Source organism: Salvelinus alpinus, chromosome 14 (assembly GCF_045679555.1).
Source record: "Salvelinus alpinus chromosome 14, SLU_Salpinus.1, whole genome shotgun sequence".
NCBI classification, from domain to species: domain Eukaryota; kingdom Metazoa; phylum Chordata; class Actinopteri; order Salmoniformes; family Salmonidae; genus Salvelinus; species Salvelinus alpinus.
Genome location: NC_092099.1, coordinates 28009522 through 28028604, shown reverse-complemented (window position 1 = coordinate 28028604; position 19083 = coordinate 28009522). Strand labels below are relative to the sequence as shown.

General features: G+C 44.8%; 1 protein-coding gene across 3 annotated transcripts in view; it reads right to left on the bottom strand.

Moving 5' to 3' along the window:
- Positions 1 to 1093: 1093 nt before the first annotated feature.
- Positions 1094 to 19083, bottom strand: part of LOC139538695 (collagen alpha-1(IV) chain-like) — a 70029-nt gene continuing 52039 nt past the window's right edge. For all 3 annotated transcript variants that reach the window (XM_071341053.1, XM_071341054.1, XM_071341055.1), the window contains 29 exons: positions 17260 to 17295; positions 16976 to 17122; positions 16722 to 16808; positions 16498 to 16581; positions 16191 to 16261; positions 15574 to 15765; positions 15287 to 15455; positions 15047 to 15139; positions 14747 to 14949; positions 14222 to 14654; positions 13908 to 13997; positions 13653 to 13805; positions 13427 to 13525; positions 7875 to 7964; positions 7521 to 7660; positions 7207 to 7333; positions 6937 to 7017; positions 6670 to 6768; positions 6193 to 6429; positions 5964 to 6097; positions 5787 to 5859; positions 5624 to 5695; positions 5305 to 5433; positions 4981 to 5079; positions 4612 to 4824; positions 4350 to 4527; positions 4107 to 4221; positions 3811 to 3983; positions 1094 to 3711 (listed from right to left, as the gene is read on the bottom strand). In XM_071341053.1, coding sequence (XP_071197154.1) covers positions 3630 to 3711; positions 3811 to 3983; positions 4107 to 4221; positions 4350 to 4527; positions 4612 to 4824; positions 4981 to 5079; positions 5305 to 5433; positions 5624 to 5695; positions 5787 to 5859; positions 5964 to 6097; positions 6193 to 6429; positions 6670 to 6768; positions 6937 to 7017; positions 7207 to 7333; positions 7521 to 7660; positions 7875 to 7964; positions 13427 to 13525; positions 13653 to 13805; positions 13908 to 13997; positions 14222 to 14654; positions 14747 to 14949; positions 15047 to 15139; positions 15287 to 15455; positions 15574 to 15765; positions 16191 to 16261; positions 16498 to 16581; positions 16722 to 16808; positions 16976 to 17122; positions 17260 to 17295 — 3899 coding nt within the window. In that variant the 3' untranslated portion in view covers positions 1094 to 3629. The remainder of the gene's footprint in view (positions 3712 to 3810; positions 3984 to 4106; positions 4222 to 4349; positions 4528 to 4611; positions 4825 to 4980; positions 5080 to 5304; positions 5434 to 5623; positions 5696 to 5786; positions 5860 to 5963; positions 6098 to 6192; positions 6430 to 6669; positions 6769 to 6936; positions 7018 to 7206; positions 7334 to 7520; positions 7661 to 7874; positions 7965 to 13426; positions 13526 to 13652; positions 13806 to 13907; positions 13998 to 14221; positions 14655 to 14746; positions 14950 to 15046; positions 15140 to 15286; positions 15456 to 15573; positions 15766 to 16190; positions 16262 to 16497; positions 16582 to 16721; positions 16809 to 16975; positions 17123 to 17259; positions 17296 to 19083) is intronic.

Sequence of the window (19083 nt, the reverse complement as noted above, 5' to 3'; positions counted from 1 at the left end):
TGGTGTATTTTGCTAACGTGTTTAGCTAATAGATTTACATATTTTGTCTTCCCTGTAAAACATTTTAAAAATCTGAAATGGTGGCTTTATTCACAAGATCTGTATCTTTCATCTGGTGTCTTGGACTTGTGATTTAATGATATTTAGATGCTACTATCTACTTGTGAAGCTATGCTAGCTATGCTAATCAGTGTGTGGGGGGTGGGGGGTGCTCCCGGATCCGGGATTGATACTCGTGAAAGGTTAACAACAAGATAAGCTGTGTTTTGGTATATTTCACTTGTGATTTCATGAAAATAAATATTTTTAGTAATTATTTTTTAATTTGGCGCTCTGCAATTCAGCGGTTGTTTACGAAAATGATCCTGTTAAAGGGATCCGTGCGCCAAGAGGTTTTAAGGGGCTGGGCATTGCTTATGGATGAGGACATAATAGGAGCCTATATTCTCTGCTCGACCTGGGTTACCTCAGTCTGTTTACACTTCCTGGTCATTGGTCAAGCGCAACATGTTTTTATTGGGCTGCTGGTGACAGCAGAGGAAACAAGGGGGTAGGATTCCAGTAAGGGATGAAAAACAAGAGGCGGAGAGATGAAGGGGAGGTTATCGTGCTCCCTCTCTCCCCGGAGTGCATTGATCCGTTAATGTTTAGCAGCCTGGGGTGAGTGGGTTTGTTGGCCTCGGGCCTAGGAAAAGTGCTGATGTAGAGGCTGCCATCCCCGATGTGGCGGTGCATACTCTGCCACTGGAAGCAGGGAGAAACACACTCAAGGTGAACATCCAAGTTGATTGTTGGGCCTACTTGATATTGGTTGCTCGGCTGCATTGTAGTCTCGACCATCTTCACTCTGGGTAATATCATCTGCTGAATGACTAAAATGGCAAGGTGGAAATTAAGTGAATATGGCTTCACTACAGTGGACTGAGTTTTCCCTCTAGTGGATGAGACTACTACTATAGTATATCACAGAGCTTTTACATGTACAACACAATAGACAGAAAACATTGAAATTGATTTAGGCTGTTGGGCTCCCCAACAGTGACTGTATCCCACCGCTGCCACCAACAGGAGACAGTTATGATTACACACCATATTTTATACAAATCATTTTATTGTATGATTTACACAGTATGGGGACTGGGAGGTGAGAAGAATAGTTGGAAAAACATTTAGTCGGTTGGTTAATCATGAGCTAGGGACTACAACCAAGAACTCTCATGCAAAATTTGCCACTGAACTCAGACGTATTCCTCAACAAGTGCTACTAATATTGTATGTATGAATGAGCATTTTCTGAAGAATAATAAAACAAAAACCTTTTGACTTCAGTCTACTAATGATAAGAGCCTTTTACTTTCAAAAGGCTTTGATTGGAGCAAACCTATGAATGATTGCCGGTTACAAGTAGTTTGTGAGGTTTGGAAGCTTTATTTCTTCCATCTCAATAATTTAGTACTCAACTAATTCTGGGCTTGGACAGGAGAGTCTTGGTTCTAGGGTTTTTGCGTTCACCCTCAGACAAAAGGGGGAGCAGCAGGGTAGGATTCATGTAGTAGATTAGGGACAAGTGCCAAACAGAGCAGTAGGGAATATACATTTTAAAAGGGAGCTTGAAAAGTAGATTCAAAATACCCAGGAATATGTAAAAGCACTTAGTCATAAATATATCCTTCTCTGTCTTTAACCAAAATAGAAAATCTAAATATATCTAGCTAATTATTGCAGGAGGCATGATCAAGTATATCAGAGTAAGAATAAGAGTACACATAGGTGTGTATACATGTCTTTCTTTGGGTTCTAGCATTTGATTAATAAGCTTCAACACACAAAATAATGTGAAGGACGTATTCAGGAAACGTACATTACACAGAACTATTGATGCACACAGAGTAGATTGAGTGGCCAAGTGAACTGACGAGTGTTTGACGACTCGCTGTCTTAAGGATTGCTCTGCACACAAACTACAAGCCATGAACTTCTTCTGTCAACAGGTCCGTGTGTGAAAACTCTTTCGGCTTGTGACAACACACACACCCTCTGCACACTACAGATGACAAGCTGTGTCAATGTTCCCGCTCGTACTGACAGGGTGTAGATGCGCAAGTGTTTGTGTGATGCGGGCGGCACCTTCATTGAAGAGGACAGGCTCGTAGTAATGGCTGGAACGTAACCAATGGAATGGTATCGAACAGATGTTTTCCATGTGTTTGATACCATTCCATTAACATTAATTATTATGATCGGTCCTCCCCTCAGCAGCCTTATGTGATGTGTGTGATGCGCTCCAATGAAATAAAACACTATCAGTGATGCTGCCACCACTATGTTACTGTTCTGCATACTGACAGATAAGGCACTGAGGGTGTTGACCTATAGCGGCAGAACTAATGTATGCTAACTGTAGCATGTAACATTAAACCTAGTATTAGAACTATAAGTGCCGAGGTCAGGTTGGAACAGAATAACATACTGTACTTTCTTTAGTCACATTGATTATGGTTCTTTGGCAACTCAAATCGACTCGAGCTCTACATTTACTCAAATAAATACAAATTGAAATAACACAAATTAATATGTAAATACCTGAAGAGATTATGGTGGCTGTTATTTTAGGAAGGAAAAAGAAAAGTAATATATTTACAACAGAACCATCGCTATGCATGCATGCTAGCAACCATTAGGGCTCTATTCAATCTGCGTCGCTGAAGCGTTACAGATTGCATGATATAAATGTAAAGGTCATTTCTGATTGAGCCGACGTATGCAGCGTTTACTGTGAATGTAGTATCTGCTAATGTGGGAACATTGCCTTTGAATTTTCAATCATGCTGTAACGATGAACTTCCATGATAGATTGAATAGAGCCCTTAACTTACAGTGATGTCTCAGCATGACAAGCATCTGTAACCAGTGGTAACTCCCATCCTTACATTAGTATTGTGTTATTACAAAAATAAAAGTGAGGAACAATAACAATATATATAACTAACTCAGAGCTGAAAGTCAGTGGCATTGAGTGAAAATACAAACATACTGTACTGGAATAAGGCAAGTAGATTAGTTTCAATAGCACCTGACTTACACAAACACCCCCTTTCAAAATGGACGCCAGTTTACTAATGGGGAGGGGGGCGGGATGTACTCAGTGCAGTCGTAAACTGGGCGACATTCGCTAGAGAAACGTTGTGAAAATGTTAGTAAAGTGTTCTGCATGATGGAGCGTAGGGCCAGTTGATCTTATGGTTTGGTCTCTGGTGTGTCAGAGAAGGCTGGTAGGAGGAGCTATAGGAGGAGTGACTCATTGCAATGGTTGAAATGGAATAAATGGAACGGTATCAAACATATATGAAACGCATACTTTACTTCCATTATTCCATTCCAATGAGCCTGTCCTCCTATAGCTACGCCCACCAGCCTCCTCTGACTGTGTGTTTTGTTCTTTCATCAATCTTTCTGGGTGTTTTTTTTGTTCTGTTTCACAGTGTGTCTGTCTGTTCCTCTCACACACGCAGTGAAATAGCACCATCCTTTGGTCAATAACACGAAGTCACGCCACGGACCGTCGGACTGGGTGGGGTCAGGGGTTGTGGTGGGTGGTTAAGGGTCACAGAGAGGTCAGGGAGTAGGGCCTATGTCCTCTTCATGCACACCTGGCAACGGCTAATGTTACTCCGGAGATTTCCTGCCTTTTGTGTGGTGGGCACAGGTTTCCTGGAACCAGACAACATCAGTCAATCCCTCCATTCAATCAAGACCATGTCAGAGCTCTGATGAGAGAGGAAAAGAGAGAGAAAAAGGGAGTAAACTTACGTAAACATCTCCTCGTCCTCAATGGTGGCCAGCCAGAAGCTGTAGGAGTTGGCGTAGTAGTTGCAGGTTCCACGGCCGTGACACTCGATGAACGGAGCGCCACGGAACTCCTCTAGACAGGAGCCAGGAGATGCCAGTGCCTGTCCAGAGCCCTCAGCACCTGCACTTGTGTGCTGCACAGAGAGAAAGACATGGGGGTTAAGGATATGCAAACAAAAACATTGGTAAGCTCATCAAAGCAAGTACAGATAAGTACACTAGGTATGACGTTGCAATACGAGTTGTGTTTCTCTCACCATGACGAAGGAGTAGCCAATCCAGAGTGAGTCCCAGCCATTGGGGCATGATGGGATCATGATGTTCTGACTGTGCACTGCTATCACCATGGCAGGAGCCTCACACACTGAACACCTGGAGGTATAGACTGAGGTCAATACACAGACAGTCACACACACATACCCCAGGTGAGTACACAAACATATACTGCCATCATTGCAAGGGCCAAATGCACCACATATAGAAACAAGGAACCCACACACCTGCTAATGAAGGGCTTGATGCTCTGGCCAGTGATAGGGGCCATGTTCATTGGCATGGGCTCAGGGGAGGTGAGCCAATAGGAGTAGTCGTTACGGGAGGCATAGTTACAGACGTTGTTGATGTTACAGAAGAGGAAGGGCATGGGACTGAACTTCCTTAGACAGCTACCAGCCGTACCTACACACAAGTAGTTTAGTGTGATGCTGATATGAATCACAAGATAGCCTCATCTACAGTACCTCCCCTCCCTCTCTAGCTTACCCAGGTCCTGGCCGTGGGAGCGCTCGTTGCCCTGAACGTAGAGTAGGGAATATCCATCATAGATCACTGACGTTCCCTCAGGACAACGTGGAACCTCCACCGATTGGCTGTGCCTGGTTACCAGGAAACCATGTTCCATGGAGGAGGGGCCAGGAGGACCCACCTGACCCGGAACACCGTCAGGTCCTGGGGGTCCAGGGTACCCTCTGGGTCCTATAGGTAGGAGAGACAAACGTCAAATGGAACGTTTTCTGAGAATAACCCCAAGATATAAATAGTACATCTAGAATGATCAGACATTCTATTCTACATGCAGTGTAGTGACCTTTTCAGTGTGGCTATTAACTGGACAAAGGGGGTGTGACTCACCTGAGGGACCAAGCAAGCCTGGTTCTCCCTTGGCGCCGGGGAGACCATTAAACCCTGGGTTCCCCTCATCACCTTTAATACCCTGAATACCTGTCACACCTGGGAGACAGAGGGAGGAGAGAGAAAGAGAACAATGAATGAGAGGGGTGCAATATTACAGGGTGATCAGAGCTGATGTTTGGTCATAATAGATTGGCTCATTGTAAATAGGATGGTTTGAAAAAAGGGGATACCTAGTCAGATGTACCACTGATTGCATGCAACTGATATGTGTCTTCCGCATTTAACCCAACCCCTCTGAATCAGAGAGGTGCGGACTCTCACCTTGCTGTCCTTTCAGCCCAGGGATACCCGAGGGCCCCACAGGCCCCTGAGGGCCCTGATTACCAGGGAAGCCGCTGTCTCCCTTGATGAAGGTGTGGGGGCCAGGAGGACCAGGGGGACCATCATTACCTGAAAGGAGGAAGGGAAGGACGATTAATACCATTTCAGGTAATCAAACATATCAGAATTCATATACTCATAACATTCGCACAGTAATAATATAGGTGTTCGATGCTATATAAGCTCAGGAGAGCTTTTCACAGTGAAACAAGCACTAAGTGATTCGGTTTAATGGCGGTTATGTTTCTCTTCCTTTCACCTTTGTCTCCTGGGAATCCTCTGTCCCCCAGCTCTCCTTTGAATCCAACCACTCCGAATTCACCCTTTGTCCCTGCAACATAGGAGATTTAGCCACAAAACCAACAGAACCACAGACTCATACACACATTGTATACACCATCTAAATCAGCTGCACCACTCACCTGGGAAACCAGGCACTCCCTGCAGTCCCATCTCTCCCTTCAGTCCATCAACACCTGGAAGGCCAGCTTGACCCTGTAACACATACACACCAGTCAGATGGTGGACACTAGTCAAGTGTCATGATAAACAGTCTAGACTGACATGGATCGGTCAGTGAGCAACAGGAAGTGACCTACAGAAAGTCCAGGGTATCCTTGATCTCCTTTGAAACCCTGCTCCCCATGTACTCCTGGTTCACCCTGGTCCCCTTTGTCTCCCTTCCCCCCCACGCTGCCTGGAACACCAGCAGGACCTGGAGCACCACTGGTACCTGAGATGGGGATGAGAAGAGGAGGATAATGAGAGGATGGTCATATGTATCCGAATGTACATTACAGCAAGACTCAGGTGTGTGGCATACAGTACCTGGTTCTCCAGGCGTTCCTGGCAGGCCTTGGTCTCCTTTGGGCCCCTCCATGGCGGGTCCTGGGAGACCCCGTTCTCCTGGCTGGCCATGGGAACCCTCGAAGCCTGGCGTACCCTTGTCTCCCCTGGTCCCTGGGATACCCGGGATACCTGGAGAGCCTGGGAAACCTGGAGAGCCTTTGTCACCTTTATCCCCAGATGACCCTGGTGTCCCTGAGAAGCCCCTGCCGGGTAAACCTGTAGGAGAAACACAGAGAACAGAGTTGCTAAAACTCTAGGCCATGACTGGAAACACTTCACCTGCCTGCGCTGTCAATGAACTGTTTGGATCCACAGTACATGAGTTGATATGGAGACAGTCAAATGTGGGGCTTCTAATAGAAATATAGCACAAATCATAAAACCATGTGGTTTACAAGCGGTTTAGAAGATGATAAACACACCTGATCATCTTCAAGGTCAGGAGAGGTAACTCACCTGTGTCTCCTCTCTCTCCTGATGATCCAGGTATGCCGTCCACTCCTGACACTCCTTTCTCTCCGGTTGTACCTGGTGGACCCTGCAGACCAGGCTCACCTAGGAAACAATACAGTTACCTGGGTGTCTCTCTACCCGCTGGGGTATAGTAGCTACAGTATGTACACTTGGGAAATGATTCAGGGGTAAGCTTCTTGACTAGCTGTCATATTGTACTGAAAGGAACCTGATGCATTGTTACTGTGTTCCATCTGTTAGAGTACTTACCTGGTCGACCTGTTTGGCCTGGCTCTCCTGGTGACCCGGGAAGCCCACCAATACCCTTCTCTCCTGGCTGACCCGGCTGACCTGCACATTACAACACACACCTGGGTTTAGAGGTTGCCAAGCAACAAGACACATCTCTGGGTTTGTGAGATTATCAAAAATTCTATGTACCAAATAATGCTTATTTTTAAACCCAAAATAAAATCAACCAACTAATCAATCAGTCAGGTCGAACAGGAGTAATTGTGGCCATGGAGACCGGAGCCTCACCTTGGTAACCGATGTGTCCAGTGTCTCCCTTGGTTCCTGGTGTTCCTGGCATCCCGGGCACTCCCATTCCTCCCTTCTGACCCTTCTCTCCTGCGTTACCAGGGAAACCAGGCAGACCCAACTGACCCTGAGAGAGAGAGAGAAAAACACAGGGATGGAGAGATAGAGGGAGGGGGAAAACGAATAGAAAAGAAGAGCATAGAAAGATTGATTGAAAGAAAGAAAAAAACAGACTGTTAGTGGCATCTAATTACAAAAATGTATGTACTGTAGCAGACACACAAACACACAATAAGTGGTAGTAAGTAGCTTACCTTCTCTCCAGGGGGTCCTGGTACTCCAACACCTGGCAGACCGGTTTGTCCCTTGTCTCCCTTCACCCCCTCTGTACCCCTGAACCCTGGATGACCCGGTGTGCCCACAATGCCTTTATCACCCTTCGTACCTACAGAACCTGTGGAACCATACAGGAGAACCCGGTTAGAACCAATTTAACCAGAACTGAAGCGCATTAAGACCAGTAGGCCAGTTAGCATATCTTAGCCTTAGACATGACACTTCCACAATTTACACTTTTTTCTTGGGCGTAGCAAACAGATCTGAGTGGATGTTCTATTTAAAGGATGATGTCTGTTCTTGTCAGTGAAAGGATTGTGTTGTTTTCTTACCTGGATATCCCATTTCGCCAATGCCTCCTTTATTTCCAGGATATCCAATACTGCCGGGCTCTCCAGGAAAACCTGTGTCTCCTTTATCACCTGAGAAACAAGAATCATAGTGTCTGAAAGAGAATTTCATTTCATCACCACATTGACTGTGTCCCAATACCCAATCTACAGCTCCTTCAGAAAGTATTCATACCCCTCGACTTATTCCATAAATTCAAAATTATTCATAGATTATTTTTCCTCACCCATTTACACACAGTACCCCATAATGACAAAGTGAGAATGTTTCTAGTAATTTTAGCAAATTTATTTTAAATTAAATACATATCTGATTTACATAAGTATTGACACACGTCAATGCTTTGTAGAACCACCTTTGGTGGCGATTACAGCTTTGAGTCGTCTTGGGTATTTCTGTATCTGATTTGGGGATTTTCTCCCATTCTTCCTTCCTGAATCTTAAACTCTGTTAAGTTTGCTGTTCATCGCCCCTCCCCAGCTAACTTCAAGTCTTTCCTCAGATTTACAATGGGATTTAAGTATCGGCTTTGGCAGGGTCTCTCAAGGACTTTCACATTCTTGTTCTGAAGGCATTCCAGCATTGCTTTGGCTGTATGCTTGGGGTCATTGTCCTGTTGGAACATAAATCTTCCCAGTCTAAGGTTATTGGCACGCCAAAGAAGGTTCTCATCAACTATTTGCCTGCATTTGGCTCCATTCATTGTTCCCTCTATCCTTACCAGTCTCTCATTCCCTGCCACTGAAAAGTATGCCCATAGCATGATGCTGCCACCACCATGCTTCACAATAGGGATGGTGTTTTTTATTTTTATTTCACCTTTATTTAACCAGGTAGGCTAGTTGAGAACAAGTTCTCATTTACAACAGCGAAATGGCCAAGATAAAGCAAAGCAGTTCGACACATACAACAAGACAGAGTTACACATGGAATAACCGAACATACAGTCAATAATACAGTATAAAAAGTCTATATACAGTGTGTGCAAATGAGGTAGGATGAGGGAGGTAAGGTAATAAATAGGTCATGGTGGCGAAGTAATTACAATATAGCAATTAAACACTGGAATGGTAGATGTGCAGAAGATGAAAGTGGAAGTAGAGATACTGGGGTGCAAAGGAGCAAGATAAATAAATAAATACAGTATGGTGATGAGGTAGTTGAATGGGCTATTTACAGATGGGCTATGTACAGGTGCAGTGATCTGTGAGCTGCTCTGACAGCTGGCGCTTAAAGCTAGTGAGGGAGATATGAGTCTCCAGCTTCAGTGATTTAGGCAGTTCGTTCCAGTCATTGGCAGCAGAGAACTGGAAGGAAAGGCTGCCAAAGGAAGAATTGGCTTTGGGGGTGACAGTGAGATATACCTGCTGGAGCGCGTGCTACGGGTGGGTGCTGCTATGGTGACCAGTGACCTGAGATAAGGCGGGGCTTTACCTAGCAGAGACTTGTAGATGAACTGTAGCCAGTGGGTTTAGCGACGAGTATGAAGCAAGGGCCAGCCAACGAGAGCGTACAGGTCGCAGTGGTGGGTAGTATATGGGGCTTGGTGACAAAACAGATAGCACTGTGATAGACTGCATCCAATTTGTTGAGTAGAGTGTTGGAGGCTATTTTGTAAATGACATCGCCGAAGTCGAGGATCGGTAGGATGGTCAGTTTAACGAGGGTATGTTTGGCAGCATGAGTGAAGGATGCTTTATTGCGAAATAGGAAGCCGATTCTAGATTTTTATTTTGGATTGGAGATGCTTAATGTGAGTATGGAAGGAGAGTTTACAGTCTAACCAGACACCTAGGTATTTGTAGTTGTCCACATATTCTAAGTCAGAACCGTCCAGAGTAGTGATGCTGGACGGGCGGGCAGGTGCGGGCAGTGATCGGTCGAAGAGCATCCATTTAGTTTTACTTGCATTTAAGAGCAGTTGGAGGCCACGGAATGAGAGTTGTATGGCAGCGAGGCTCATCTGGAGGTTAGTTAACACAGTGTCCAAAGAAGGGCCAGAGATATACAGAATGGTGTCGTCTGCGTAGAGGTGGATCAGAGAATCACCAGCAGCAAGAGCGACATCATTGATGTATACAGAGAAGAGAGTCGGCCCGAGAACTGAACCCTGTGGCACCCCCATAGAGACTGCCAGAAGTCCGGACAACAGGCCCTCCGATTTGACACACTGAACTCTATCAGAGAAGTAGTTGGTGAACCAGGCGAGGCAATCATTTGAGAAGCCAAGGCTGTTGAGTCTGCCGATAAGAATGTGGTGATTGACAGAGTCGAAAGCCTTGGCCAAGTCGATGAATACGGCTGCACAGTAATGTCTCTTATTGATGGCGGTTATGATATCGTTTAGGCGTGGCTTGAGCGTGGCTGAGGTGCACCCATGACCAGCTCTGAAACCAGGTTGCATAGCGGAGAAGGTACGGTGGGATTCTAAATGTTGGGTAATCTGTTTGTTAACTTGGCTTTCGAAGACCTTAGAAAGGCAGGGTAGGATCGATATAGGTCTGTATCAGTTTGGTTCAAGAGTGTCTCCCCCTTTGAAGAGTTGGATGACCACGGCAGCTTTCCAGTCTTTGGGAATCTCAGACGATACGAAAGAGAGGTAATAGGCTAGTAATAGTAATAGGGGTTGCAACAAATTAAGCAGATCATTTTAGAAAGTGAGGGTCCAGATTGTCTAGCCCGGCTGATTTGTAGGGGTCCAGATTTTGCAGCTCTTTCAGAACATCAGCTATCTGGATTTGGGTGAAGGAGAAATGGGGGAGGCTTGAGCAAGTTGCTGTGGGGGGTGCAGGGCTGTTGACCGGGTTTGGGGTAGCCAGGTGGAAAGCATGGCCAGCCGTAGAAAAATGCTTATTGCAATTCTCAATTATAGTGGATTTATCGGTGGTGACAGTGTTTCCTAGCCTCAGTGCAGTGGGCAGCTGGGAGGAGGTGCTCTTATTCTCCATGGACTTTACAGTGTCCCAGAACTTTTTTGAGTTAGTACTACAGGATGCAAATTTCTGTTTGAAAAAGCTAGCCTTAGCTTTCCTTACTGCCTGTGTATATTGGTTCCTAACTTCCCTGAAAAGTTGCATATCACGGGGGCTATTCGATGCTAATGCAGAACGTCACAGGATGTTTTTGTGCTGGTCAAGGACAGTCAGGTCTGGAGAGAAATAAAGGCTATATCTGTTCCTGGTTTTTCTTTTTAATTGAATGGGCATGCTTATTTAAGATGGTGAGGAAGGCACTTTTATAGAATAACCAGGCATCCTCTACTGACGGGATGAGGTCAATATCCTTCCAGGTTACCCGGGCCAGGTCAATTAGAAAGGCCTGCTCGCTGATGTGTTTTAGGGAGCGTTTGACAGTGATGAGGGGTGGTCGTTTGACCGCAGACCCATTACGGATGCAGGCAATGAGGCAGTGATCGCTGAGATCCTGGTTGAAAACAGCAGATGTATTTGGAGGGCAAGTTGGTCAGGATGATATCTATCCACCTTTCTGTGTTTGCCTGGTTTTCTCCAGATATAATGCTTTGCATTCAGACCAAAGATTTCAATTTGGGTCTCGTCAAACCACATTATCTATCCACCTTTCTGTGTTTACGGATTTGGGGTTGTACCTGGTGGGTTCATTGACAATTTGTGTGAGACTAAGGGCATCAAGCTTAGATTGTAGGATGGCCGGGGTGTTAAGCATGTCCCAGTTTAGGTCACCTAGCAGCACGAGCTCTGAAAATAGATTGGGGGCAATCAATTCACATATGGTGTCCAGGGCACAGCTGGGGGCAGAGACTTGTTTCTGGAAAGGTGGATTGGGTAGAAGCTCAAATTGTTTGGGTACAGACCAGGATAGTAAGACAGAACTCTGCAGGCTATCTCTGCAGTAGATTGCAACACCGCCCCCTTTGGCAGTTCTATCTTGTCAGAAAATTTTATAGTTAGGGATGGACATTTCTGGGTTTTTGGTGGTTTTCCTAAGCCAGGATTCAGACACGTCTAGGACATCCGGGTTGGCAGTGTGCTAAAGCAGTGAATAAAACTAACTTAGGGAGGAGGCTTCTAATGTTAACATGCATGAAACCAAGGCTTTTACAGTTAAAGAAGTCAACAAATGAGAGCATCTGGGGAATAGGAGTGGAGCTAGGCACTGCAGGGCCTGGGTTAACCTCTACATCACCAGAGGAACAGAGGAGGAGTAGGATAAGGGTATGGCTAAAGGCTATAAGAACTGGTCGTCTAGTACGTTTGGAACAGAGAGTAAAAGGAGCAGGTTTCTGGGCGCAATAGAATAGATTCAAGGCATAATGTACAGACAAAGGTATGGTAGGATGTGAGTACATTGGAGGTAAACCTAGGCATTGAGTAATGATGAGAGAAATATTGTCTCTAGAGACGTTTAAACAAGGTGATGTCACCGCATATGTGGAACTAAATGGTTGGTTAAGGCATATTGAGCAGGGCTAGAGGCTCTACAGTGAAATAAGACAATAATCACTAACCAGGACAGTAATGGACAAGGCATATTGATATTAGGGAGAGGCATGCGTAGCCGAGTGATCATAGTGGTCCAGTGAGTGGCTGGGCTGGCTGGAGACACGGCGATTCAGACAGCTAGCAGGCCGGGGCTAGCAAGCTAGCAGAAGGGCCTTAGAGGGACGTCTCGACGGAGGAAAGTCTGTTTTAGCCTCCTCGTGCGTGTGTTAGACCAGTGATGAGCTGTGCCTGGTTTTCTCCAGATATAATGCTTTGCATTCAGACCAAAGATTTCAATTTGGGTCTCATCAAACCTCATTATCTTTTTGCCTGAGTCTTTCACATGCCTTTTTGCAAACTCCAGGCGTGCTGTCATGCCTTTTTCTCAGGAGTGGCTTCCATCTGACCACTCTCCCATAAAGCCCAGATTGGTGAAGTGCTGTAGAGACTGTTCTAGGCAGAGTCTGGGTGGTTCCATATTTTTTCCATGGACACCACTGTGCTCTTGGAAATGTTAAACACTAATCACACATCTATCTTGCAGCTATACTGACAGTTTCTTGGACTTAATGGTATAGTTTCTGCTCTGACATGCACTGTCAACCGTGGGACCTTATATAGAAAGGTGTGTTTCTTTCTAAATCCTGTCCAAACATTTTAATTGGCCCCAGGTGGACTCCAATCAAGTTGTAGCGACATCTCAAGGATGATCAAAGAAAATTTGATGCACCTGAGCTAAATTTCATCATAGCAAAGTGGTGTGAATACTTATGTACATGAGATATTTCTGTATTTCATTTTTAATAAATTTGCTAAAATGTCAAAAAACATGTTTTCACTTTGTCATTATGGGATATTGTGTGTAGATGGGTAAGAAAAAAAAATATTTAATCCATTTTAAATTCGGGCTGTAACACAACAAAATGTGGAATAAATCAAGGGTCATGAATTCTTTCTGAAGGCAGTGTATATATAGTGCAAGACAAATACATACTTTCAGACTAGGTAGTATACAATTTTGGACCATTCCCGATAAACCGAGGGGTGGTGCGAAGCCTACGCAGGTGACTAACCTGGTTGACCAGGTGTACCGGTCTCTCCATCCTTTCCTGGCATACCAGGTACTCCAGGCTGTCCTGGATAACCCTTCTCTCCCGTGTATCCAGTGTCACCTCATGAGAAAAAGTGGGATTTAGCACAACTAAACTATTCACAGTGACTGTTTGAAAATACCATTTGAACTAATCATCTGACACAGACATACAGTGCAGTAGGATGGGCCATGTTCATGTTGTATACCTGGATCTCCGAGGTCTCCTTTCTCGCCCTTCATGTGCTCCATGTCAACGTCAGTCATGTTGCCAGCAGGGCCCTGGAGACCTGGTTCTCCCCTCTCTCCTTTGGGTCCAGGCTCACCGAACTCCCCCCTTGGCCCAGAGATACCAGGGTCACCTGAGAGAAAGAAATTAGTTGTGAGAGATGTAATAGTATAGTGGTGTAAAACACACTGATGGGTATTCTAGAAGTGCAGAGGCTGTAGTTCTACTGTCTCACCTCTCAGTCCTGAACTTCCAGGGTTCCCAGAAGGACCCTGATATCCTGGTGTTCCGGGTGTTCCCATGACTCCCATCTCTCCCTTGGGGCCTGGGAAACACACACACATCAACAAATAAATGAAAATGGAATGGAAAAAGATCTGAGTATTGAAGGTCAGAGCTTACAAAGTATTGAAGGTCAAAGCTTCTCAATTTCACCAAATGCTCATTCAATTCAACAGCAATCAACAAAGACCTGTCCAGTCAACAAGTGTCGATGTCCTTCCATTTACATCAGACCTCCTACACTGTTCTGAGGCATGTCAGTCTCACCTGCCCCCCCAGGGAATCCATCTCTGCCGGCGGGGCCTGGTCGTCCTGGAAACCCTTTGGAACCAGAAAGTCCAGGTAATCCTGAGTCTCCCTTCTCTCCCTGAGGGCCGGGCATGTCCAGACCAGGAGAACCAGGCAAACCCTTATCACCCTTCACACCATCATGACCGAAGAGGCCTGACTCTCCAGGGGGTCCCATGGGTCCAGGGGCACCAGGTTCTCCTGCTCCAGGGGGTCCAGGGGGTCCAGTTCCACCATGCTGACCAGGGGGGCCGTGGTCACCTTTGATGCCCTGAGCTCCAGGTGGTCCTGTGTGTCCCTCTTGTCCAGGAATACCAGCTAGACCAAGGTTGCCTTTCTCTCCAGGGAAACCGGTCACTCCGGCAGGACCCTGAGCACCTTTAGGTCCAGGTAGACCCCTACCTGGCTCACCCTAGAGTAGACAGTAGAAGATTGGTTGATTGGTTGGTTGTGGAGTTTGAAACAACAGGAAGTGAAGCAAAGACACACATATAAAACACCCACCTTTGAACCAGGTGTGCCTGGTTTTCCAGAGAAACCATCCTGTCCAGGTCTTCCAGGCTCTCCTGGCAACCCAGTGGCTCCTGGAGCTCCAGAATATCCTTTAGGCCCAGGTGGTCCTGAGAATCCCATGCCAGGTGCACCTGTGTCACCTTTCTGTCCTGGGAATCCTGGAATTCCTGGGTCTCCATGAGGTCCTCGGTCACCTGGGTAGGGATGGAGAAGATGTTCATGATGAGCTGTGCAGGGCCATAGCCTACCATAAGCTATACCAATACATATAAACTCAAAGCTGATCCTCACCTTGTAGTCCACGTATGCCAGATTCTCCTCGAGGTCCAGGGGTGCCCTGGGGTCCAGGTGAACTCACACCTTTTCCTGGTTCACCTTTCACTCCTGACACGTAGGGAGAGAGCAGATACACATGGTCATAGGCTCCTTATACCTGAATGTATGTATGTATGTATGTATGTATGTATGTATGTATGCATGTGTGTATGTGTTAAGCTGCATCTATAGCTTCATCTGCAGCTGCACACCCACCTGGTTGTCCAGGGATTCCAGGTCGGCCTCCTTGGCCAGATGTACCCTTCTCTCCAGGCTCCCCATGCCGGCCAAACCCTGGTACACCAGGAGGACCCCTCTCTCCTGGGGGTCCAGTGATCCCATGTTCCCCATCCAGACCACGGTCCCCCTTGATGCCATCTCGGGCCTGTAGGCAGAGATCAGAGATAGAGAGGGATGAGTGACTACATCACTGTATGAGTGTAGATGCTGCAAGCTTTAAAGTGATGGCTGAAACACACCCACGCATGTGTGCACACACTTACAGGTTCTCCTTTGGGTCCGGGCAGGCCTGGTAGTCCAGCTTTCCCTGGCAGTCCATCCACACCTGGCAGTCCTCGTGTGCCCACGAAGCCAGACCCTCCTTTGTCACCCTTCAGCCCTGGAGCCACGTAGATATCCCCAGGCTCACCATGGGCTCCTGGAGCCCCTATCAACCCAGGAGTACCGTAATTACCCTGAGGAGAGGAGAAGAGACAGCAGGATCCATCAACAATCTATGTTATTAGAAAACTACTCGACAAACAAACATAACAATGACGTGTCAATATTGCACTATAAATTGTGCCTTCCTGTATTACACTTATGCTAAAAAATGTATTCTATTCTACTCAGCCATTTACTTTATGTTCGTATTCTTATCTTTTATTATTTCTAATTGCTGTTGCATTGTCGAGAAGGTACCTGGAAGTCAGCATTTCGTTGGACGGTGTATCCTGTACATATGATGAATAAAACTTGAAATGTGAACGTCCTCTGACTACTTGTTACACACAAATAAGGATCTTGATCTTCATGGAGCTATAGTGATGCAACATTTCCACCGTAATGGTCTTCATCATGTTCTATTAGAGGAATGAGTAATGTGATGAAGATAACTCACAGGGCTTCCATCAGGCCCAGTAGCTCCAGGCAGGCCCTTGTCTCCTTTAGTGCCTGCTGCTCCAGGATATCCTACAGGAGACGAACCACACCTCTCAATCAAACACATCAACACCATCTCATAGAAAAGAGTGTGGAGGCGGGTTAATATAGGCCCTAGGGTCAGGATCTTAACCTGAGATACAGGCTGAAGATGTGGAACTCAACCTTAGCGCCAATCACTTGTTGAAATCAATGGCACCAAAAGGTTTCAATGCTGTATATGTCATCTCAATTTATGATTCATTCAATAGTGTGGGTCACCTCACCTTGCAGTCCTTTAGGCCCCTGTGGACCAGGGAGTCCAGGGGGGCCGAAGGCTTCACACTGCACACACGTGTCTCCCTGATCACCTGAAGGTATAACGCAATACAAGTTTACAGTATAGAAATAACAGGTAGGTGACGGCGTGGGAGGAGATGTCTCGCTAACAAAGTCAACTTCTCAACTGCACTATATGAAATGACCAAGTCTCACCATCTCCTCTCCTTACCTTTCTGTCCCAACTCTCCCTGTAGTCCTGGTGGGCCGGGGGGCCCGGGTGGTCCCTTCTCAAGGGCTGGATCACATGGCTCATCACCTATACAGAAAGCACAACACACACACACATACTGAGAGAGGTGGTAAAAGTGAGAGACATCTCAGGTAACACTGGGGCACCTAAAAGACTCCGGTGATATATGTATAATCAGCTACATGACCCCAGAATGACAAAGGTCACACTATGAATGTGTAAAGTGTACCTACCAGGAGGTCCGGGAGGTCCAGGGGGTCCGATGGATCCATCTTGTCCAGGCTTTCCTGTGAGAGAGTCCCCATCTGCACCCCTGTCTCCCTTCTGACCGATCTCTCCTGGTTGGCCCTTCTCTCCGGGAGGTCCTTCAATAAGCCTGCCTAAGATACACCACAGAGGAGGCACACAGTGAGGTTTGGGGACGTCAACTAACACTACATGACAGAGAGGATGTAAAATATGACCAAGTTTCAAAGAATGCACTGATCACTTGATGGGTGTGTTTTTGTTCTCTTACCTGGTGGACCAAGGTCTCCTTGAAGACCAGGGAAACCTTTCAGACAGAGGAAAAATTGACAGCTGATTTTGAAAAGGCTTTTGATAAAGTACGACTGGAGTTTATATATAAATGTCTAGAATATTTCAATTTTGGGGAATCTCTTATAAAATGGGTTAAAGTTATGTATAGTAACCCTAGGTGTAAAATAGTAAATAATGGCTACATCTCAGAAAGTTTTAAACTATCTAGAGGAGTAAAACATGGTTGTTCACTATCGGCATATCTATTTATTATTGCCATCGAAATGTTAGCTGTTAAGATTAGATCAAACAATAATATTAGAGGATTAGAAATCCGTGGCTTAAAAACTAAGGTGTCATTGTACGCTGATGATTCATGTTTTCTTTTAAAACCACAATTAGTCTCTCCACGGCCTCTTAGAGGATCTAGATACTTTTGCTATCCTCTCTGGATTAAAACCAAATTATGATAAATGTACCATATTACGTATTGGATCACAAAAAAAATCACATTTTACATTACCATGTAGTTTACCAATTAAATGGTCTGACGGAGATGTGGACATACTCGGTATACAAATACCAAAAGAAAGAAATGATCTCACTCCAATAATTTTTTATAGAAAGTTAGCAAAAATAGATAAGATCTTGCTACCATGGAAAGGAAAATACCTGTCTATTTGTGGAAAAATCACCCTGATTAACTCTTTAGTTATATCACAGTTTACCTATTTGCTTATGGTTTTGCCATTGCTACACCTAGTGACCTGCTTTTTAAATTATATGAACAAAAAATATTCAATTTTATTTGGAACGGCAAGCCAGATAAAATTAAAAGGCCCTATTTATATAACGAATATGATTTCGAAGGGCAGAAATTATTAAATATTAAAGCATTAGACCTCTCACTAAAGGCATCAGTCATACAAAAGTTATACTTAAATCCAAACTGGTTCTCTAGTCAATTGATACGAATGTCTCATCCTATGTTCAAGAAGGGCCTTTTTCCCTTTATTCAGATTACACCTGCTCACTTTCGGTTGTTTGAAAAGGAAATAATCTCCAAAATATCTTCATTTTTTAAACAAGCCTTAGAAAGTTGGTTGCAATTTCAGTTCAATCCACCTGAAAGGACGGAACAAATAGTACAACAAATATTGTGGTTAAATTCAAATATACAAATTGATTAAAAAAACTGTATTTATCGAAGAAGAAAAAAAAAAAAGTATACTTTTAGTGAATGATATCATAAATAGGACTGGGGGAGTTATGTCACACATGCAGCTAACACAGACATATGGAAATGTCTGCTCTACTCAAAATTACAACCAATTAATTGCAGCATTACCACAAAAATGGAAGAAGGGTAGAAGGGGAAAAAAGTAAGGAACTTGTATGTCGGCCCTGTATTAAAGAACATAAATGGTTAAAGAAAAGTGTGATAAATAAAAGCATATACCAATTTCATTTAAGGACTAAAAAACTGACAGCTGTGCCATATAAATAGCAAAATAGTTGGTAAGAGATTTTCGATGTACCCATTCCATGGCACATGGTTTATGAATTGATACGCAAAACAACGGCGGATTCAAAACTTCAAATTTTTCAATTTAAATTACTATACAAAATTCTTGCAACTAATAGAATGTTATATACAGTGGGGAGAACAAGTATTTGATACACTGCCGATTTTGCAGGTTTTCCTACTTACAAAGCATGTAGAGGTCTGTAATTTTTATCATAGGTACACTTCAACTGTGAGAGACGGAATTTAAAACAAAAATCCAGAAAATCACATTGTATGATTTTTAAGTAATTAATT